Source organism: Rhipicephalus microplus, chromosome 2 (assembly GCF_043290135.1).
Source record: "Rhipicephalus microplus isolate Deutch F79 chromosome 2, USDA_Rmic, whole genome shotgun sequence".
NCBI classification, from domain to species: domain Eukaryota; kingdom Metazoa; phylum Arthropoda; class Arachnida; order Ixodida; family Ixodidae; genus Rhipicephalus; species Rhipicephalus microplus.
In genome coordinates, this window is record NC_134701.1 from 291,150,240 (window position 1) to 291,174,590 (window position 24,351).

At 42.7% G+C, this 24,351-nt stretch overlaps 1 protein-coding gene across 4 annotated transcripts in view; it reads right to left on the bottom strand.

Moving 5' to 3' along the window:
* Positions 1 to 24,351, bottom strand: part of Nup98-96 (nuclear pore complex protein Nup98-96) — a 263,228-nt gene that overhangs the window by 104,683 nt on the left and 134,194 nt on the right. For all 4 annotated transcript variants that reach the window (XR_005110629.2, XM_075882251.1, XM_075882250.1 and 1 more), the window contains 6 exons: positions 23,226 to 23,365; positions 20,525 to 20,638; positions 16,183 to 16,326; positions 8,966 to 9,119; positions 3,951 to 4,085; positions 2,867 to 2,983 (listed from right to left, as the gene is read on the bottom strand). Coding sequence is in view for 3 of the 4 variants with exons in the window: in XM_075882251.1 (XP_075738366.1) it covers positions 2,867 to 2,983; positions 3,951 to 4,085; positions 8,966 to 9,119; positions 16,183 to 16,326; positions 20,525 to 20,638; positions 23,226 to 23,365 (804 nt within the window). In the remaining variant the exon portion in view is untranslated. The remainder of the gene's footprint in view (positions 1 to 2,866; positions 2,984 to 3,950; positions 4,086 to 8,965; positions 9,120 to 16,182; positions 16,327 to 20,524; positions 20,639 to 23,225; positions 23,366 to 24,351) is intronic.

A 24,351-nucleotide genomic window follows, 5' to 3' on the forward strand; every position in this document is an offset into this window, starting at 1 on the left:
AGCCATTATGGCAACAAAACAAATAGGCAAGGGACAAACAGCTCTCAACGACTTTTGGGCAGCGATGAACGTGTCCCATCGTGGCCTCCATCACAAGACCTTTCAGAAGCACCTGAAGAAATTCAGGGAACCGCAGACACAATGCATAGAAAATTTCTATGCAGAATCTGCTTCTGCTGTAAAAGCCACTTACAAAGAAATGGATCAATATTTCACCAGGGATATAACAGTTTGTTATGATGGAACATGGCACAAGCGTGGGCACACATCCCATATTGGAGTCGGGGCAATTATCGAATACCATACGGGCCTTATCTTGGACGCCGTTGTTCTGTCTAATCAGTGCCTTGGTTGCCAAGTAGGTCCAAAGCCTGGAGACGCAGACTATGCATGCTGGCTGGAGAATCATGTGTGCCAGAAAAACACCGACTCTAAATCAGGGAGAATGGAGGTTGAGGCAGCTATCATCCTCTTTTCACGCTCACTGTCGAAGCACAACCTCCGTTACACAACGCTCGTGTCTGATGGAGATAGTGCCACCTTCTCTGCCCTTGTACAAGAAAATGTTTATGGACTGGTCCCCATTTCAAAAGAGGAATGCCTGAACCACGTTCAGAAGAGGATGGGGACTGCACTTCGCAACCTTGTGCAGAAAAGTGACAAGGCTTTGGGAGGGAAGGGCAGGCTGACAAAGGCCCTCATCGACAAGTTGACAGATTATTATGGCTGGGCCCTACGGAACAATTCCGATGATGTGACTGCAATGCGGCGGGCAGTGATGGCATCGTACCACCATGTGACGTCGACGGATGAGGAGCCGCACCACGACTTGTGCCCAGAGGGTGCAGACTCCTGGTGTCGTCACAATGCCAGCAAGATTACCGGTGTTCCACCTCCGAAGCATTCGTACAAGCTGCCAGGCTATGTTGCAGATGCACTTCTACCCATTTATGAGAGGCTCTCACAGGCTTCTCTTCTGCAACGCTGCCTGGGAGCAAAGACGCAGAATGCATCAGAGTCCTTTCACTCTGTGCTGTGGTCCCTCATGCCCAAAGAGCAGCATGCGTCACTGATTGCTGTGGAGACAGCACTGCATGATGCAGTGCTAAGATACAATGCTGGCTGCTACAGGGCCACCCAAGAGCTAGCTTCATCAGTGGGGCTAACACCTGGCCACCTGGCCATTCAACGGGCAGCCGAGAAAGATGCTCTGCGCTTGAAAAAGGCTAAGAAGCGATCCCTAGAGAAGATGGAAAGGCGGCAAAGAAAGAGAGTGCCAAAGGACGCCTCCAGTTACGCTGCAGGTTCATTTTAGAACTGCCTATGTGCTCAAAACTTTCAAACGTCGTTTTCTCAAAATGACTTTTTTGGCTAGTGAGGCTGCTTATTCCAGCCATATCTCTGGAACCACTCATTGGATTTCCATTAGTCTTTTTTTATTATGTACATGAATAAACTTCTGAGGGGGTGACAAGCCAATTTTTTCAATATATTGTGTGTGTTATTTATTATATTTAATCAAAATTTGATTGATAATATCCTAATCACGAACACAAAGTTTGATGGTCTGCTAAAACTTTTCAGCAAGGAAATTCAAAAAAAGGGCTCTGTTACCCCCTGGAGTATCAATCTGGGAATCATCATAGTTAATTTCACAGTTCCAGCACCTTTTCAAAGTTCTCCAGGCCTGGAATAAGAGAACCATGTGCACTACCCTGATATTCTGCTGTAACTTGAAAACCAGTGAACATAACTTGATGAAATTTTGTAGTTCTTCTAATGCTTTTGCTATAAGTATATCCTGAAAATTTCATTAAGATATCTCAATAAACAAAAAAGTTGGTATCCGATGGTAGCCTCCCCCCTTAAGGTTGTGTTTCTCCCGCCAAAACTGCACAAGAAGTCTGCAGCCGCTGGATGCCGAAATCATCAAGTGCGTGAAGTGGCTTCTGCAGCGTCGGCTAGCGGCAATGGAGCGCAGCGAGGAGGAAAAGAAGATTTCCTTACTTGACGCTACACACATGATCGCCAGTAAGCGGAGCCCAGTGTCGCAAACCACAATTGCTAACTCATTCAAGCATTGTGGCTTCGTGCAAGAGGCTGCCTCCACTGCTGGCGACTCCACATCCTTGATGTACGAAGATTCAAGCGCCATCGACGCCAACGATTTCGAACATTTGAACCAGGCTACAACGTTCGCCAATTCGTAGAAGCTAACGACAACGCTGCCACCTGCGGTGAACTGTCGCTGGACGAAGCAGCCGTAGAAGAACTTCTCGATGGCGACGCTACTGCGACGTCCGACGAGAACGACGCTGCTGCCGCAGATTCAGCCGTCCCTACGCTGTTTGCTGATATGCTACGGCACATAGATGGCATCAGGAGCTACGCATGTACACACGACACCATGGAGGACGTTCTTTTGGTCATTTCCAAGCTTGAGGGGAAGCTTTTGCGGATGGGCTCAAAGAAAGTGCCAAGGAAGCTTACGGATTTTTAAAGTGTGTGCCATGTATCGCTACGACTGTTGGAAATTGCGCGAGCAGATTGCGGCGCACTCAAGGTTCGTTTCAATAAATCATAGCTAGTACCTGCCCTGCAGTGTTCTTTTTGCTTTGTTTTAGAGCCCTGTAGAGTTTGTTGGTAGTTTGCAAAGTTTCTCGCTAACCCGCGTGCTGAACGTTTTTTTGTAGGCGTAAATTTACATGTTTGAATTTTACCAGGCCCACAGTTCACGATGACTTTGCGCAGTCCCGAGAAAGTCGTAAAATCGGGATTCCACCGTACTTATGTATGCTTTATTTGATCAAACGAGTCTTTCAATAAAGAATCTACTGAGGACACTGAATAATGGTCACCAGCTTACCTCTGGATTGTGTGGGCGTGGACGACAACGATCTGGTACGATCGAAGTGAATGGGGCTCTGGTAGGAACCACCGCTCACCAGAGCTCTCTGAAGGCGTGGATGAGTGATGGCTAGCTCTGTGAAGACAATAGGCATAGAGCAATGTAACAAACACTGCTTGTGGCTGGTTCGAACAGTACCTAATCAAAATTTGATTGACAATATCCTAATCACCAACACTAAATTTGATGGCCTGCTAAAGCTTTTCAAAAGAAAAAAAAAAGCTCTGTTACCCACTGAGGTATCAATCTGGGAATCATCATTGTTGATTTCGCAGTTATAGCATCTTTAAAAGTTGTCCAGGCCTGGAATAAGAGAAACATGTGCACTATTCGGACATACTGCCATAACTGGAGAACCAGTGAAGATAACTTCATAAAATTTTGTAGTATTTCTAATGCTTTTGCTATTAGTCTATACTGAAAATTTCATTGAGATACCTCAATAAACAGGAAAGTTGGTACCTGATGGTAGCCTTCCCCCTTAACCACACAACCATAATATCGTACAAACATGTCGTGCATGTATGGCTGCTTTCTTTTATCTACCTACCACTTTAATTTACACCAATTTACGCCCTATTGAAATGTCATCCCACATGACAAGAGCAAAATAAGAAAGCATTAGCATCTGCTTCAAAATAATGCTAGGGGTTCACCACATTTATGACCAAAGATTGGCATCAAGCCAAACAAATTAGCAGCACAATGAATAAGACACAAGCATTGCTTAACTCGATAATAAAAACATATATAAACAGACCATACGTAGTATCAAAGTAAAACTCATAAACAGTGGCTATGCTGGAAACCGAGTATGAAAGCTAGTACAAAGCTTCACCTGTCCTCCCTCATTAAAATGGCAAAATGTAATTTGTCCCCCCCCCCCCATCACATATTGCATACTCTCAGTTCTCTGAACCTGAAGGGACCAGAAAAATATATTATGTTTAAGCAGCATTTCCATATTCACAGATTTCCATCTAGTGAGTAGTGCAGTTTAAAAAGTAATGACAAAGTTTCAAAGCTGGAGCAGCACACCTACCGTGATCATCATCGTCCTCATCTTCTCGGCCGAAGAAGGACGCCTTCATGCTCTGCACTGCGTCTGCACTCAGGCCAAGTGCTTCTGCTAGCTGCTGAGTCACTGGCCTGTAGCTTGCAGCACCAGCCCCAGGTGCTGCATCCAGATTGTTGAAAAGCAACGGTCATTTCAAGGGCATTAAAAATCGCTACTTTCTAAAATGTTAAGAACTTGCTGTGAAGGGTGAATTATAGAAAGATCTCTGTGCTGTATTGTACTATCAGCAAGTTTACTCTGAACGATAAGATTAGTATGTAGCAAATGGCAAACTTCACATGGGATACAATTTCTGTCAGCTGTATGCCAAGCAACAAGCGTCGTGACCACAACAAGCCATAAGGGTGACAGTTACCTTAACTTGTAACTAGAGCTGTGCTAATACACCAAAATTTTGGGTGCATAGCAAGTTCAAATATTTCAAAAATGCTTTGAAGTAAAATTACAGAAAAAAATTGCAGAATACATGTAAGCATACTAGTATGATATAGAAACATGAAAGTCTTTCTTTTGGCAAGGTAGGTGAAGCGCTAGGAAGATCATGTTTCGAAGTTTTATCAAGAATGAGGCAGAGCAGGTAAAATTGCATTTATATTTACATAAGGGACAGTGTGACATGATTGTAACATTACATTTGCTTTTCAGCTAAATCTATAGCATATAAAAAAAAGAAAGCTGTTCCCGCCCTCCCCCTAAAATTTGTCTCCTCAGGAGTGATGGTCGTTGAAGGAAGAGCCAATGTTCCATCCAATCAGTAGTGGCACTCCAGACGTAGCGCCCATTTGTTCTTGCATTTGTTCTTGAATTTTGCACCTGAGTGGTGCAAAATTCAAGGATTTTCAAGGAGTTTCAAGGACCTAACGGATACTTTTCAAGGACCTAAAACAGCACCTGAAACCTCAGAAAATAACAACACCACTTTTTACAGCATAAAATTTTGTTTTTTATCGTGCATTTCAACAATTTTTTTACTCCCTACCAGCACGGATTCCGAAAAAGTTACTCATGTGAAACCCAACTTCTTTATTTTACCAATGACATAGCATCGGCTTTAGATCGCGGCTCACTTGTGCATTGCATTTTTCTTGACTTTCAAAAAGCTTTCGATAAAGTACCTCACCAATTACTCCTCCTGAAAATTAGTGCCTTAAACATTGACCCGAACATTCTTAAATGGATTGAATGCTTTCTGACTAATCGCACTCAGTTTGTAACAACTAATGGTTATAACTCACCTCTTTCTAAAGTAACATCCGGCGTACCCCAAGGTTCCGTATTAGGCCCTTTACTTTTCCTTATATATATTAATGATCTCCCAGACAGCATTAACTCCGCTATAAGGTTATTTGCAGATGATTGTGTAATTTACCGCGAAATAAACAATGAATATGATAACCAATTTCTACAGTCAGACCTTGACACTGTCTCAACCTGGTGCAATAAATGGCTTATGACTCTCAACTCTAACAAATCTAAATGCATGTCAATAACCCGGCGATCTATTTCTCCCCCCTGTACCTACAGAATTAACGCCGTTCCCCTCCAGCATGTCTCTTCATATAAGTACCTCGGCGTTTACATTACCAACAATCTATCTTGGCACACGCATGTTACCTACATCTGTAATAACGCTAACCGAACGCTAGGATACTTACGCTGCAACTTTTCTCGCGCTCCGCTGTCCCTCAAAATTCTATTATACCGATCACTAATTCGCCCAAAGCTTGAGTACGCGTCCGCTATATGGGATCCCGTGCAGCAAAATTTAATTAACGCGTTAGAATCTGTTCAGAACCGCTCAGTTCGGTTCATTTGTTCTAATTATTCCCGTACTGCTAGCATATCAGAAATGAAATCTAACCTTGACCTACCCAATTTAACTGTCCGGAGGAAACTGGCGCGACTGCATTTTTTTCATAAGATATTTTTTCACAATCCATCAATGAAGCGAGACCTCATTTCACAACCGTCATACCACTCATCGCGCATTGATCACCAGCATAAGGTTGCCATTCCGTTTTGCCGCACCAAATTCTTTTCAGCAGCCTTCTTAACGAAAACAGCCGCCGATTGGAACCACCTTCCCTCTTCCGTTGTAACAATAACAGACCCTTTGTTATTCCAGACTGCAATTTCTCAGCAATGCTTGTAACTATACGCAGTTTCCATTATCTATCTTTGTCTTGTATGTGCTTGAATTCTTACTTATACATTTTTAGTTGACTTATGTTGCCTTCCTGATTTGCGCATCTGACACTTGTTTCTTTATTTTGTCTTTTTTTCTTGTGTGTTATAAATGTTGTACCCACCCCCTCTGTAATGCCCTACGGGCCCTGAGGGTATTCTAATAAATAAAATAAATAAATAATCATTTTCTATCTAACAAAGGTTTTACATTATTTATCAGCTCCATCTTTTCTGTTTATCACAGGTTTCAAAAACCATTTTTATGGTTTGCTTGATAAATTAGCACATATTACACCACCAATTAAGAAGCATCAAATCATAAAAGTCTCAAGTACAACAGACAAAATAGAACTGGCAGAACATTTGAAGTTGATTAATAGGCGTAAGGTATGCGATGTAAGAAGGTATAACATGGAGAGAATTGAACACGCTCTGAAAAACGGAGGAAGCGTCAAAGCAGTGAAGAGGAAACTTCGGATAGGCAAAAAAAATCCGATGTATGCACTAAGGGACAAAGAAGGCAAAATAACTACCAGTATGGATAGGATAGTTAAAATAGCGGAAAAGTTTTACAGAGATCGTTACAGTAGCCGGGACTACCACGACCTTAATACTATAAGAACTAGCGGTAACCCAGATGACACCCCACCAGTAATGATAGAAGAAGTCAGAAAAGCTTTGGAGAGCATGCAAAGAGGCAAAACTGCTGGTGAGGATCAGGTAACATCAGATCTGCTGAAAGATGGAGGACAGATTGTGTCAGAAAAACTAGCCACACTGTTTATGAGGTGTCTCCTGACGGGAAGAGTACCAGAGTCTTGGAAGAATGCTAACATCATCTTAATACACAAGAAGGCAGATGACAAGGACTTGAAGAATTACAGGCCGATCAGCTTGCTCTCTGTAGTATACAAGCTATTTACAAAGGTAATTGCTAACAGAGTAAAGAAATCGTTAGAATTCAATCAACCAAAGGAACAAGTAGGATTTCGAACAGGCTACTCAACAATCGACCACATTCATACTATCAATCAGGTAATAGAGAAATGCTCAGAATATAGCCAACCACTATACATAGCCTTCATCGATTACGAGAAGGCGTTTGATTCAGTAGAAATATCAGCAGTCATGCAGACACTGCGGAATCAGGGCGTAGCTGAAGTATATATAAACATTCTGGAAGAAATCTACAGGGGATCAACTGCTACCACAGTGCTTCATAAAGAAAGCAACAGAATACCAATCAAGAAGGGTGTAAGGCAGGGGGACACAATCTCCCCAATGCTATTTACCGCGTGCTTACAGGAGGTTTTCAGAAGCCTAGAATGGGAACAGTTAGGGATAAGAGTTAATGGAGAGTACCTTAGTAACTAAACCTGCGCTTCGCCGATGACATTGCATTGCTGAGTAACTCGGGGAACGCATTGCAACTCATAATTAAGGAGTTAGACAAGGAGAGCAGAAAGGTGGGTCTTAAAATTAATCTGCAGAAAACCAAAGTAATGTACAACAACCTCGGAAGAGAGCAGCGCTTTGAGATAGGTAATAGTGCACTTCAAGTTGTAAAAGACTATGTCTACTTAGGGCAGGTAATAACCGCAGAGCCGAACCACGAGATTGAAGTAACTAGAAGAATAAGAATGGGGTGGAGCACATTTGGCAAGCACTTTCAAATTATGACAGGTAGATTGCCACTATCCCTCAAGAGGAAGGTATATAACAGCAGTATCTTGCCGGTACTTAGCTACGGAGCAGAAACCTGGAGACTTACAAAGAGGGTTCAGCTTAAATTGAGGACGACGCAGCGAGCAATGGAAAGAAAAATGGTAGGTGTAACCTTAAGAGATAAGAAGAGAGCAGAGTGGATTAGGGAACAAGCGGGGATATCATAGTTGAAATCAAGAAGAGGAAATGGACATGGGGCGGGCATGTAGCGCGCAGACAGGATAACCGCTGGTCATTAAGGGTAACTTAAATGGATTCCCAGAAAAGGCAAGCGGGTTAGGGGGAGACAGAAGATTAGGTGGGCAGATGAGATTAAGAAGTTGCGGGTATAAATTGGCAGCAGCAAACACAGGACCCAATTAACTGGCGGGACATGGGAGAGGCCTTTGTCCTGCAGTAGACGTAGGCTGATGATGATGATGATGATGATGACACCACCAATTTAAGACATATTGCACACAAAGACACACACATATAAACAAAAGGCCATTTTAAGGCAGTGGACTAGAGATTAAGTGGAATTGAGATTAAATCTGCACATGGTTGCGACAATGGGTCAAAAAATATTTTTTCTTATCTAGATTTGTTTGTTATGTCCCATAACAAGTGAACCTAAGCTCACTAACCCTTAAACCGCTATCAAAGAGTATAACCGTCATGAGATTTTTTTTTAACACAACCAATGACAACTGTATTCGTCATACTCGTGCTTCCTGATGCTAGATGGCCACACTTGCCCACATTGGAATTTGTGTCTCTGCTTTCATTTTATTGCCACTTTTCATCGTATTGCTAAGCGGTGAAGCCCTATGCTCAATCAAAAAACATCATTGAACTGAAAGAATGGTAGAAAAAAAAAAAACTAAAAACCAAGTCGGTGAAAAAAAACTCAGTAATTTTGGAATGCTTTTCTTCTTTTCCTTTGGTCACAAAAGAATTAAAATGAGATGGTTTTAGATTGGTTTGTATGGAAACCAATCTCATTATATTCATTATAATAAAGAATAACTGTAGAGCAGTGAGCCTCTCATTTCCTTCACTTTTTTCACTTAGGTAGAGTCACTTACATAGTGCGTCATCACTGCCAAGCCTGTCTGCTGTTCCAGCAGATGACGGCTCCATGTCCTCCATATCATCATCATCAGAACGATATCCCGCTGCAGTGTCAGATTCTCGGCAGGCCATGAAAGTAGCAGAGGATACAGGCGCCGATGGAGGTTTCTGAAGAGTACAGAAATAAATTGACTGTGGAAATGAAATAACTTCCCTGCAAGAGGTTGAGCGACCCCAGGTACTGGAAAAACCGCGTATTCAAAAAAAAAAAAGAAAAAAAAAAAGCAAGAAGTGCTCAAAGTCAAGAGGTGTGCATGATATATTTTCTTTCTCCATGTAATCCCTCCCTGCTCAGCTTCCAGAGCTTTCATCAGGACGAGAGAAGAGAGAATGCGATCGCAGCGTGTGAGAAATCGCAGCTCTGCTGGTATTGGAAGGATTCTAAAAATTTTTACAGCAGTCAATTTGTTTATTTGATTGACATGTGGGGTTTAATGTCCCAAAACCACCATATGATTATGAGAGACACCGTAGTGGAGGGCTTCGGAAATTTCGACCACCTAGGGTTCTTTAACGTGCACACAAATCTGAGAACACGGGCCTACAACATTTCCGCCTCCATTGGAAATGCAGCCACCACAGCCGGGATTCGACCCCGCAACCTGCGGGTCCGCAGCCGAGTACCTTAGTCACTAGACCACTGCGGCGGGGCCCAGTAGTCAATTCGTGAGGCAATAAGTTCCTTTACTGAATCCATTCCATGGCTACTTGGAAAGGTGTAGCAGGGCTCTTGAGGGTGGGAAGAGGGTCTTAAAAAAACAAAAAATTGTGCCGACTTTCCGAAATCACAATTTCAGTTACCGCAATACAACAAAGCTCATTGTAGCGAACACGTAAAACAAAATATTGATTATAATTAAGTTATTGAAAAATAGTCTTTCAATAGATACAGTGTTAGCAATAACCAATATTATACATTTTTGAATATGACAAACTTATTATTTTTATTTTGTCAATTGTGCATTTATTATAATAAGATTAAAGTGTATTTACCTAAAGCCCAACTTACGCTCTTCAAAAATATGCTATGACACATTGCGCTTTTTTTACAGACTTTGTTGATTAAAACACAAACGTTTTTAGAACATGAAATGCAATTTTCTTTGTTTTATTATTTTTGTGAAGTGAATCTGCCTCACGGAAGTTTTGCTAAAGTTTCGGTGCACATGTCTAATGAAACTTGGTATCTTAGTTTTTTGTAGCACTTGAGCTACAAGCTAAGGCTTTTTTTTTTTTTTTTTGTCAACCTTGATGGCATTGTAATTGTATGATACACACCAGCTAATTACTGAAAGGTTTACTGGAAGGTCATTTTCACCTTCCAAGTTTAAAAATTGTTTGATTAGAGAAATACCTCTTTTGAAGCAAAAAAAAATTGTCATTTCTTTTATTTCTTTTTTTTTTCAAAAAAATTTTTAAAAGCTTTGCAGATTTGAAATCTCCATTTAACGAGATAAATGTGCACTAATTTTTATTGTTATAGAATAATAAATAAATCTGTTTTTTTTTTTAAACCCTACTACCCCCTCAATTTCAACCCTTTATTGTTTTTTAGTATGCATGTAAATCTAAGCACATGGATGTTCTTTTCATTTCGACCTTGCTAAAATATGACCACCATGGCTTGGAGTCGAACACGCACCCTTGAGTTAAGCACATCCCCAAAGAAATAAACAAACATGCTTGAGTGACATTGAGATGAAAAAAATAAAGACAGCATTGTTAAATTTCATCTTTGTAGAAAATATTCTTCATCACTTAATGAGTAATTCAAGGGGCCTTAAAACACTTCTTTAATACATTTAAAAAATGTTGCTGATCTGTAAATGAAGCTCACTTGAACATGTCAGCCAAATAGTATTGCACTGTGTGCAGCATGCAATTTCTTAATTCACATCAAAGTTGGGCAAAGATTGTTTTCTTTCTGCAGCACATGCTTTGGGAGTGTGCTGAAAGAGTTAACGTCACTGCCCCCGCTCCCTTAGCGACGCATGTTAGGTAGGGACGAAATCCGAGGCCAATTGCTGCTGCCACCACCGCGCGAGAGCAGGGGCCGGCCTCCGCCGCGGCTGAGGTCACTGTTGCCAATCAGCGGCGTCAGCTGCGCTGTCACTGGGAGGCGGCACTTACAAGCGACGAGCTGGCCGACCAGCTTTGGGCCGTCCGGCAAGCTGAAGATGCCCCCCTGGTGCAAGGACTTCGAGCGGTCACCTGAGGCACTGCTATCATAATCATCGGAGAGTGGGAAGGGACAGGGGTTAATCCCCTCTTCCCCCACCTCACCCAGTAAAACTACCGGACTTTAAATAAAGTCTACTCATTGCAAAATGGGGACATGCCTAAGTCTCCCTACCTTTCTCTTAATGTCAACAAGGACATCAGCTGCCTTTTCTATTTTAAGAATACATAAGGTATAATAATATATCTGGAACAATCTAAAGAATTGGAGAGGAAGGTTGAGCTATTTGGTGCATATTGCAAACTTGAACATTGCAGTTATGTGCTGCCTTAAGTAATCTCCCATACCTAATGGGACAGGGCAACAGAAGTTGTACTGTCTCTGGGTTGCAATAAAGTGTTAACAGTCAGTGTCCATGTGTCCTAAGTGTTCGTTTCTGCCGTGACATTGTGCGCTTAAAATTTATTTATACAGTCCAACCAACTTACAACAAACCCAGATGTAACGATCTATTTGTTATAACGACCATATTTCAGTGCACTTGCCATTTTCCTATGGTACCCTTGAAAACTGGGTCCACATATAGTGCAAATTTTTCAAAGCCTCCTACTTTCACAACAAACACTTCCGACATGGTTGCAGTAAAAATATGACACATACGAAACGAAAAAAATGTTAAAACAAGCATTCTAAAGCATGTGATATATGCGCACTCGCGTGTGCCCTGCTACAGTTTACTTGCGACATGAAGATATCGTAGAACGCGGCAAGCACCGCACACAATTTTCAAACGTTGCAAGCAAGGTCACTTTCAAGTCGTTTCTTCGCCCGTAAAATGAAAGTATGAAAAAAAAAAAAAGAAATAGGAGGCAGCATGGGGACTCAAGAAAGCTTTCACAAGGCAAACTTTTCTGATGCCGCTCGGGGCATCTATCCCCACCAACGATTAACCAACAATGCCTTTGAATGCAAGAAGCCATAAACGCGAGAAGCGGTCACTTTTGTCACATTGAAGTTCACTGTGACGCTCAACTCTATGACACCACAATGTGCCACAAAAGGTTTTCCACCTTTCGGTAACAGCAGAGACTTGTGGATTAGTGATAGCGACTTCCACACAGTTTCGGCGATGCCATAATGCATCATAAGCATCAAAAAAGAGCGATGGTGAGGCTGCCCGTGGTGAAGAACTTGCCATTTTGACTCATTGCCAGCAACCGTATGACAGTCATCTGCAGATAGCTGCTCGGAGGACCGATGGCAGTAGTGCACAAGTTCGCCATCACTGCGTCGCGCGAGGCCACTTGCACGAGTTGCCCACAAAATTCTTCATTGTGTTGAAGAACAAGTGATCTGTGGCTCAGTAAAAGTGAGCGGCAGTTCTTTGGGAACCAGCTCAGCGGTAAGCCAACTGACCCGCCGCCGCTACCTCCTCGCGGCTCTCCTACTGATCCATCTCGGCAACCGACCCGCCACCGCTACCCGCTCACGACTCTCCGAGTTTGAGAACACCTACTGATTCGACTCGGTGGCTCATCTGAGCCGACGATTCAACGGTTTAGTGAGAGCCAATGAGCAAACTGAACGACAGTTCTCTCTAGCTCACTCAGAACTGAGGATCTCTAGGCTTTCGCTCTCGCACTGAGCCATCAGATCCGTACCGTACTGACCCGCACCGCTTCGTTTCATTCGCTTTCTGTGAGCTGGCTCGCCTGTTTCATGGTGCTCACTTGCTGTGTGCTTGTACGCCGCGATGCTTTCCAACATGCGCTGTTCGTGCATCGTGTTTTGTTGCTCAGATACATGGAGGAAGGAAACAACTCCATGCTCAGACACTTGTAGAACAAGTTACGGAAAATGGTGCCGACGCCCAGAAGAACGACAGGTGAGCGTGCCCTTTGAGCCATAGTTTTCATTGTGTCAGTTTTAATTTGGGTCCATATCAGAAAAAGTACTAGTACTTTTTTTCCAGTGTGGACACAGTTATTATTTTCTAAGGTGAGAGACATGAAAAGGGCACAATTCCTACAATTCCCACGTTTATGACATTGCACAAACAAGCAGTGTGCAACGTAACCATGTGCAACGTAACTATATACAAATTTACAACTGCCATGGAGCTGCATGTTTGAATCCATTCTTTGCATTTGTGTCGGGCTAATCACTCATTATCGCTTATAATCGCGTTTCTGAGGCTTTAGGTTGATGTGAAAAAAGTTGTATTGCTCTATGACAAAGAAACACGTTCGTTTTAGCACGATTCGCCGGCATTCTTCATCTCGTTAAATGTTGTCACTTTTCTTCAGGATGGAAGCATTTTAATTAGGCTATTCCGGAAGGCCGCAGCTTATCGGTGCGCACAGAGGACAGCTGAAGAATTGAAGAATCAGTACTTCTCAAGGACAAATGACATACATCCTTCTATATTATGTGTTCATTTGGTCCGTGTTTTCATATCACTAGTTATATAAAAAATCAATGTAGTGCAGCCAATATTAGTTGAGTTTATCTGGAGTTAATTTTGACATATTTAAATCTTTACATTATTATTCTATTTTTATGTATTTCGTCTACTTTTATTGTTTTCGCTACGCCGTGAATGTTTACGTTTGTTGTCATAATAACGACAAACAAGCCGAATCTTGTGCCATATCGTGCGCACATGTCTGGAGATCTTGTGCACTTTTCTCAGTATAAAAATGTTTTTTTATATGTGCCCAAGTGTTCTATTTTTTATACCACTGTTATGTAAGCCCCAAACCATGCTGGAAACTTTCGTCTTCAGTGAGATTGAACATGTGTGTGCTCTTTAGAAGAGTAGAGCTTTGGGCCAGTTGGTGATGCATACAGTTGAAGAAATGAAGCGCAAAGAATGAGACAACAAAAGAACAGGTGCAGCAATGCCACCGACGAAGAGCATAAGAATGTGAATAGCTTCGAAGCCTTCATTCTGCAGCAGTTGGGCGGCACCCGCCACGCCAAGATCACCGACTTTTTCAAAAAATAAATGTGGGCTCATTCCGAGAAATTTTGCATTTTGTGTCTTTTCTCAATCATCATAGAAGCATGCATACCTAGCAAAAGTAGGTAGGTCACTCTTGTTGTTTTTTCAATTTTTAGTGCGAATTTTCTGTTTTCCCTGTAATAATGCTACAAAATTACAAACGATTTTCCAAGGTCTCTTCAAATTCGTTGTATCGAGATTTCAGTGGCCATGCATATTGCAATTATAACAAAGATGTCCAGTCTGAACTTTAGCTCACTTTAGCTCCCCTAGCTTCAACGCTTGTACAACAGGAAAAGAGACAGCACCGACGAGCATTAAGAGTCTCTCGGTTCGTTTGTTTGTGGTTTGACGCCGTAAGACTTATTCCCCCACGCAGTTTAGGAAAACGAAACCATATCAACTCACGCCAAATTACTGTTTCGTAAATGGGGAGTTTGTGAGGTCATTGCCGATTCATACCTGCCAAGTTCGAAGATTCTGAATCTGAGAGATTTCCGCAACAGGAAGGGAGGTAGTTTCGCGCTGACTTATTCGCCTTTTTTTTTTTTTTTTGCACAAAAAAAAACCGTGAACAAAAAAAAACAGGGTGGGGAGGTGGTCGGTAAACATCCGCGTTTTGCTGTCTCATACTAGCTTGGAGTGGCTGAACACTTAAGGGTAAGGTTTCCCATTTACAGCAAAAAGTGCGAGCCTCAAAGGGGGGTGAACATACTTGTATCTATCAATATTTCTCATAGAAACAACTAGCAAAATCAATTTCTGTCAAAAGAACTCGTGCACGTAATCTTGGGACACACACGAACGGACGGGACAGTGCAGCCGGCTGCTGGGAAAGCGTGGGTAGAAGCTTAGCTTAAGGCGAACTGACACATTAAGCCAAAGTACCCAGATTGACAGGTGCCTTACTAGATTCTTTTGACAGAATTGCCAAATTGCTTTTAGCTTTTTTTACATCTTTATTGCCTCTACTGCTGCGTTAGCCCTGTCCGCTCGACTAGTAATCGTGTCGCCAGAACTGCGGTAATTCCATTCTTGCATGCGGGTTGAAAACGGTAATTCCGTTTTCAACACGCATGTGCTGGCTGCACACATGCTTTTAAAACCATGCCGTTCTTTGCTATCCGTGGTCGCATCTACCGCGATTTTGCCCGCATCATTTGTGGAAACAACGCCGCTTTAATTGGTCGAGTGTTGAACAGGTGTGCACTTTCAGAGTTCTGTCAGTTACGTCGTCGCCACACATGATCGTGTAAAGAGCGACCGCAATTTCGTGCACAGTGATTGTGGCAAACGATAACCGCGGTTCTGACAGTGCGTGCGCTGGCCATGCGCGTTCTTCCGAAGCATTAAGCACGCTGCTTATAGCCTTTGTTCCACTGTTCCGGCACTAAAATTCATACAATCCGCTGCAATGAGAAAAATAGTTCGAAACATTGAATTTTCGCCTAATGGACATTTAGATAAACGCCTCCTAAATTCGTTTACAATAAGATGTGATGGGTTTGCAAAAAACCTGGATTAGATTGGGCTGCATTTTCGTTTTGTCAATGTGGCCAGATGAACACAGAAATATCAATTTCAGGGACATTTTCCTGACAACCGTACAAACCTTTGTCGAAATCCGGGAGACTTGGGCAAGTATGCCGAACTACTATATAAGGGTTTGTCAATTGATAGCGCTCAGGAAATTCACGAATTTTCAAGGATGGGAAAAAATTCCAGGACTTCAAGGCCCTTAAAAATGCATTTTTTAAATTCAAGGGTTTTCAAGGACCTGTACGCACCCTGATATTAACTACCACATTATAAAAATTCACCTTTGTACCTTCGCTGCTTCATAAGCCTAATGATGACCAAAAATTAAGGCAGGCATTCCATTCCCAACAGTAAAAGGCACAGAATGTGCACCAGCCAACTAGTAGCATTTCTAAGCGGAAGAAGATGAAAGATAGGCATGAAGAAAAACATTCAAAAGATCGACACACCTGAGTGATTTTGTCTACAGCGCCATCAGCAGGTTTTGTGGCAGCTGCTTGCTGTGGCAACTTTGCTGACGTAGCTGTCTGGGTAGCGGCCTCATCAACTTCGTTGTCAGATTCGTCCAAACCATATTTGGAAAAGTGCTTCACCTGCAAAAAGGGACAAGAGAGCACTACTGTTTATAGTGAGTGGACCATGTGGAAAGGATGCACTGAGTTCGCTAAGAGATGCAGGTGTAGGAAAAATTAACATGCAATGCTGTGGATGAGCAGGCTACCAGAATTATTATAAGAAAATTACTGAAGCACCTTTCAGGCTTAATGGCATAACACATTTCACAGAGAAGACTGAAGTAGCCAACATTCCAGCCAAAGATTGTAGTAGTACACAGTCACTGGACTTCACGACCACAACACAATGTTGACTCGCTCAGACGACTTCGTGGGCTGATGCAGTTCATTGTGACAGTACGCCACTATGTGCAACCAATAATGTGCAAATCCGAAGCAGTGAAGAATTCTGCCCAAACCTCAGGAAAACAACAAACAGACTTGAACCCCTTTATAAGAGACATGAAGCAGGATCTTTTATTCCTGTCTTTTCAATGAGGTGCCTCATATGAGCAGGGAACCCCGTGTTTGTTTTCTTATCATCACCTATTTCAATGTAGGCACACTGGTCTCTCTTATACACATTTATATGTTGCATCAGTGTCCCTTACAAAGGTCTTTTACTGTATAAAGAACCCGAGAGGAAGCAGTAATGGCTCAAGCTATCCTGTAATGGCTCCACACTTTGACCCTGGGGCGTTTAGTTGGATACTAAGGCCACGGTGTGCATGGGTGGCAACAGCAGAGGGGTCTCAGCTTAATTGAGCAGTGTCTATGACTGCTCCAGAGTTGGAAAGATAGGCTCACCGATCTGGAACGGGGCACACAAATTTAGAGCTGTAAGGCGGGTCTCGTATCCTCGCCAAAGGAAAGGAGGGAACGAGTCACCTTGTTTTGGATGGAAGGCGTGAGAGGTCGCAGAAAATGCCCCTCAAATCCTTATTCAACCCTGCCAATCAAAGACTGCATGAAGCCAAGGTGAGGCCATATGCCGATGCTCTGGATTTCGTGCTAGAAACAGGTGCCCATGAATTTCCCTTTTCTCATGTCAATCATAACGAGCTTGCTCAATAGCACATCTTATTGATGCGTTTAAGAACAGACATCTTTTCAAAAATCTTAGAAAAGGCTTGTCTTGACTAGTTGTTCAGAGTTCAAAGAATAAAAGAAAAGGCCAAGTAATTTTGATATTCTTAATAAAAGCGGTGTAGCACGGCATGTGCTGGGACCATCTTTAGCCATGACATGTGGCAGTAAATGCAGTCTACGTTCATTATAACGAATGTAGACAGTATTTGCTGTTCATTATAATGATTCCCGCCTCCACCGTGCTGCTGCAGCGGGTGGCGAAAAAAAAAAAAAAAAAAACTCCCGACCAAACAGCACTAAAATGGCGGCGCTAGGCTGTGTAGTTCGGAAATTGTGAGCCCGTGAAGTTGGGGTATTTTCAGCGCTCTCTCGTCGGCTGCCATGGCCCTGTTATGTGATACAGTCGATTTCGGATACATCAAACTCGAATATATCGAGTTATTGGCTATACTGTATAGTTCGAAAATCCCCTTAAATTTTCCACGCAGAAATACAGGACCGCTGCACTCACATATCCCAGTCCTGCACAGCGGAACGTCCGTTACATCAAATGCTGCGCAGCACCACAGCCCAGAAAGCGCATTTTTCTAAACAAATACAGTCGCCGAACGATTTTTCGGACCTGGCGGGTACTGAAAAAAAAAATTCGAAAAATCGAACAGTCCGAAAAATTCGTTTTTGTCAGAAATATGAACTTTATTGCATCAGGCAGGCTTAAAAAAGTCCACGATTTTTTCTGCCTAGCCTCATACTGTGCTTGGAATCAATTTGGTTCGCCCGTATTTGCGCCAAGGTCACATCGTCACCGTAATAGCTTCACAAAAGTGCACCGCGGAAGCGATCTCCGCTGCCGACAGCTGCGGGCGATCATCGTCATCATCATCTGAACCACTCTATGGCTGCGGCACAACCTGGCGAAGAATTTCTTCGTCTGTGGGCTCTGCACATGAAATCGTCATCGTCCACACAAGCGAAGTTTTAAATAGGGAGTTTCAGAATAACGTTTGCATGCTACGGGCATTGCGGATGTAGCGGACGGATTATGAGTTTTAGAATAGGGTTTGCTTCCCCTAGAGAAAAGTTTAGAAACTTTCACCCCGACCGCGAACTCAAATGCACGGAAGCTAGAAACAACACTCTGCGGGCCTCGCGAGCCGCAATCGCCACACGCTATTTCGAATTTTCTGCGGGTCGGCCGCGAACGGCGACTTGCGTTACGACCGATGCGCAGTGGCAGCAACAGCAACGCAAGGGCTCACGGTTCGCTATTCTAAAACTCCCTAATTTCATTGTGGCAGGCACATTCACTTCACGACTGCATAGCTCCGCCTCCTCTCTGTGTGGTGCGATGACGACAGTGCTGACCACTATGGCTGACTGAAGACGAAAAAAGGTCTCGTGTCACCATTTCTAAAGCAAACACGGCCTCCAAAACTTGATATATGACGTTTGCTTTCTGATCTTGGGAGCAGGAAAGCCATTTTAAAATTAAGCCCCTAAGCTTAGTCAAGGCGGCATAAAATCCAACATGGCGGTGTTCATACAGGTTCGTGGCACAGCTCAAAACAAGCGATTTAATCTGAAAAATCCAACTTTCGGGGGCGAATTAGTCCGAAAAATCGGTCAAAAAAATGCATTGACCCTATGCTATGGGAACCCTGATGGCGCACTTTTGAAGTCCGAAGTATCCCACAAGTCCAAATTTTTGGAGCCCGAAAAATCGGTCGGCGACTGTACTGATGAATTTTCTGTTGCATTCTACGATGCACCGATCCCTTTTTGCGCCCAGGTGACAAAAAGGCGGCGCTGATCTGGTTCATTGCGTGGCGCATCTAATTTCACCATTATGTTTGATGTGCAGTCTGCCAGTCTTAACACTCCGCGTGGCCATAGGTCTATTGACCTATTGTCGAGGACACCAAAATGTGAATGCGAAGGGACTCGGAGTTCTCGTTCGCATTTCCGTCCTTGTTTGTTAACACACAATAGCATGCGAGTCTGAAAAGCATGGCCTTTCATCAGATGTGCAACCTTGCGATGTATTTTAGTGTTTTCGGTTTTAAAACACATGTCTTGGAGGCTACGCTTTTTCTAGCCTTTTAATTGAAGCAGCTGAAAGTAGCAGCTGCCAGCTACAAAGCCACAGGTGACATCGATATCGCCATAATGTCGATGGTGAGAACTCGGCTACCCGGTCTTTTGCGCCTTGTGGACTTATGTACTACTTGCCTCATTCCTGGTAAATCCTCATTCGGGAGTTGAACTGAATATTGACCCGCACTTAGCGATAAAAATTACGATTGGCGCTTGGGGCGACGTCCAATAATGCACCGCTGTAAACTTTTCTTGCGGGCTAGGTGACGACTTTTGAAGCGCCATGACCGCTCACAACTGCGTACGGTGGCTCAGTGAATTACCCGAATTATCAGTGCTTCCGGGCACCATCTCGGACAGCGAGCAACTGCATCGGTGCATATGACGACGTAGCTGTTTCTGACTGCATCGATGGTAAGATCATAGTGAGATCGTTGCTGAGATCAATACCGGTGCCGCAAAAGTGTACCCATGCCATCATGAATATGCCAACGCTTTTACTGCAGCCGCCAACCAACCTTCTGCCGCACTACAAAGCTTGCATCGGTGTTCTACGTCAATCAACGCTGTTGTGGCTGAAAGAGCTGAATGCGGTTATTTGAAAAGCTTCAATGATATTGAGGATGACTGGAACATCATGGCACACAAAAGGCAAGACAAGTTAGTGGACTATTTTCATGCGAAATAAACTGCAGTAACTTGTAGTTCACATCTTGTTCTTCATTATGCCGTGAGTGAATCATTATGTTAGCACTTGTAAAGATTTCTGAGGCCTGAAATGCTTTAATTTAGGCTTTGAATAAGCGTATTTTGTATTTTGAATTAATGACATATCAAACTATGCCGCGGTCCCCTTCGAGTTCGATATATCTCAGATCAAGTGTATCATTCATTTGACGTACTTTTGCAATGAATTAGACATCGATATTTACAGAACAGATAGTTTGTAAAAGATGCTACTCAAATGTATGGTTTTCAAAAAATCAATTTTTTTCTCGGAAAACACATAACAAAGGGGCACCTGTTCTAGTTGCAAAGCATAGAATGTACCCACCTCAAAAACCCAAGAACCTGTCTCCGGCCTGTACTCCAGAAAACGACCCCCAATTTTGGCAGTGGTCCTCTCCAATTTTTCTTGATAACCAAGTGCCTTGAGCTTCTCCGGATCCTGTAAAAATAAATAAATAAATACTAAGTCACTCATGTGTAACCGAGGATGTGAAATCAATTAAAATTAAATATGGCAGCAACGTTCGGATACAACTTGAACATGTCTAGATGACCAAAGCACAACCTCCACAACCGAGGCAGTAGCCTAAAAAATGCGCTCTGCAATGTTCGTCGAAGGCAAAATTAATAGCTATCTGCTTCGCAGTGTGGATGCCAGTTGAAGCCCACTAATGTACATCGGCCATCAAAAAGGAAATGCTGCATACTTATACCATTTCAACAGTGATTGTAGGTGGGCCAGTTGGCATATACTGAGCGTCAAAAACAGCACGCCAGGACAATAAAATGAAAAAAAGTACACGTACGTATCACTAATAACTGAGACAAGCAGTAACTAGGAAAACAGATGTGATGTCCCGTAACCAGCAAAGCAAATACCCACGTTACCAGATTTGTCACCTACACACTCACACTCATCTTTCGAGCAAACAGATTTCTTTCAGTAAAAGGGCAACAAAGGGACAGCTGACACATTCTTGATGCCTTTTGTGAATCTTGAAAACTTATCAAAGTTTGCATCTCATCGTATCCGCATCCTGTCCTATCACTTTGTACTGATTCAATGAACAACAAACAGCATGCACAACATACAGCATGCTAGACAGTGTTGCTGGCACAATTTCAAATGACATGTGCCAAAGTTCATCGTACTGTCAAATCTCGTTATAGCAAACTTCAGATTAATAACTTTTTCTTTTTAGATTACAGACTTTTTTGAAAATCCCCTTCCATACATCTATTGGTTTAATGTAAAAAATATTTCGCTACTACGAATTTCAGAATATTGAATGTCTCAAAACAATGTATTGAATTTTATCCCCCTTTACTTCCAGAACACTTCAAAATAACGAATAGCAATTTTAAAATGTGACTCGTGGCTGTAAAAATAATGCCCAGGCCCATAGCTGCCACTATCAATATCATCAGAACTCCTGCGTATTTCAATATTTCGCTATCAAGCTGCCCTATTTAATTTTGTGATAGCCCTATCGCTATCGACATAATCATCGCCTGATACTTGTTTTTCATATCGGGCTTCGCCCTGTTGCCTTCGTTTTCCTCGAGAAGCTTTACCTGCCCACTGGTTACATGATTGTTTCCTAGCCTTTTCGTTGATGATGGAACGTTCACGATGAGCTCCGAAAGGAGCCTGAAGGGAATGCTACAACAGTGAAAATGTGACGCGAGTGACTTATGAGATGAAGTCCCCCGTGATTATCCGTGCATGCTTCTTTCGAACAATACACACCGTGCGACCACGAAGCATGCACATGACCTTAGTTGACGACCGATAAGATCTATACCATTTGTCGCGAGAAGAAAACGACAACTAGAGCAAAAACCCCGTTGAAACAGCACGTGCTTAAGAGTTCATCTTTCAGCAGTCAAGCTGCCCACATCAGGATAGATTGCGCACTCTTCCTCAAATAAACGTTCACTGGTTCTGCATTATTTCGCATGTGTTCTTGCGCTTATTGCAGCATAATGTGGTCGCAAACACAGTGCAGGTAGACGTCTTACATGTTTACATGTTTGCATTTACAATTTTCGTGCAACTTTTGAATACTTTCCCTACAACTTTTCAAAATAACGAATGGTCTTTAGTGGCCCCTTGAAATTTGTTGTATCTAGATTTCACTGCTTACAAGACTGCACCTATGTGTAAGCCCACAGGTGCTTGTGTCAATCAATGCAATTTCTACTTGCTTTGGTTGAAATAAAAATGGATTTGATTACGCTTTCCCAGTTTCAGAGGAGTGCACTGCACCATTGCATGCATTATTTAACGCTTCGCTTTCATTCTCCCTTGTTTCGACATAAATGTGTCAGAGGAATCATGGTGAGAAGGAGCAGTGACACCAGCAGTATTGCCGGAACCTCGTCAAACAGCTGGCAGGTGACGTCAGGGCTGGCACCAGAAGGCAGGGCCCATCTGCACATGCGAACTGCGAGGGAAAGCTAGATGGGACGAGTCATTTCATTTAAAAGATTGCAGGCTGAACCAGCAAGAATTGTGATATTTCGTAGCGATAAAAAGTTTTCTGCAAAACTTTCAGTAATAACTTGGGCTGGCAAACAGAAGAATGCTTCGAGCTACTCACATGCTGCTTAAATATTGTTAAATGTGTCACGATAAAATGCTTACCAAATGTCACTAAATACAATGTTCATTATTCACAGAAAAGCCTGTTTGCTTGTACTTTATCCTGCACGAAGCGACTTTGAAGTCACTTTTACTGCAGTACTCTAATTTCCTGTGAAAAAGCATGTTAAGATTAAGAAGCCACAAGTTGTGAAGTGTCGCAAAACGTTCAGTCCTTTATTTACACGTGCGGTATACTTATGGGTACCAGTATGATTGCTGACATCTAAAAACATTACTGACAATTCTTCGTACCTCTCGACGACGCCTCTGCAGCCCCAAGAAACAATATATAAAAACATATACCAGCTTTCTTTTGTCACATTTAATTTTCCACGTTCTTGCTGTACTAAATTTAAAGAAAGCATAAAAACACACTTACTGTGATTGATTCTCGAGTGACTTTGTTGATTGGCCACACTTTGTCGAGAGTAATCTGTGCTTTACGGTTCAGGCCTTCGCCCACAGGTGGCTTTTCGTCATCATCAGGGTACACTGTGATCTCCATGCGACGAAAGTGCACTGCAAACAAGAACATTTTTGGGCACAAGCTCAATCGCTGTTGGAACAAGTTTGGCTGCTATTCAACCTGAAGAAACTTGTCAACGAACATTAAAAAATCCATATGTTTTGTAGATGACAGCGAGCTGAGTCTATTAACAATTGAAGATTAATGAGAACAAATGATGCCAAGGAAAATATAGGGGATGTCATTAGTAGCAAATGTAATGTAAATGTGAAGAAAAGGTAACTTTCCACCGGCAGGGACCAAAGCTGCGACCTTCGAATAACACGTCCGCTGCCCTATACCAAGTGAGCTACAGTGGCTGTTATCCCTCCATACACTTCATAAAGTACGAATGGGCATGTTAAACATGCATGTGTCAATCAGCACTGCCTGGTGCCATTACAGTCAGTGTGGCCTGTTGATGTCACATAGCACATGATATTATTATGAGCTGGCCTTTGACCGATAATCCCTTGCACATGACCTGAAGCCATCAAGTCTGCCAAAACGAGGCCCTCGCTATGCCATGGAAAGTATCGGTTACGTTATTTGAACTGTCATGTAAATCTAAAGAAAGAAAAGAGGACAAAAGGAATCACGTAGCACTAGCAAGATCCCATGCAACGTAAAGCCAACAGGCAAGAAAAGAGTTCCAAAATCGCTGTAATGGCTACTGGAAGCGCAGACTGATGCTACCACGTTTGATTCATCCACCTGCCACCAAAGAGCTAACGCCTCTGCCATGTTTTTCCAATTAACTCTGTCCTGTGCTTGCTGAATGCACCACAAGACATACAAAGTAGGCATGGACGAATAGCAAACTTGAGTTCGCAACGAACTCAAAGCAAATGGTGATTTGCTCAAATAATTTCAAGTCGAATAGTTCACATAGCATACATAGCACTCAATACTCCGGTGCATACAGTGCATCGAAGTACTGAGTGCTCTACTTTCAACTCTCTGGTCAGCAAAATAAAATACATAGGCATCACTGAAAAGA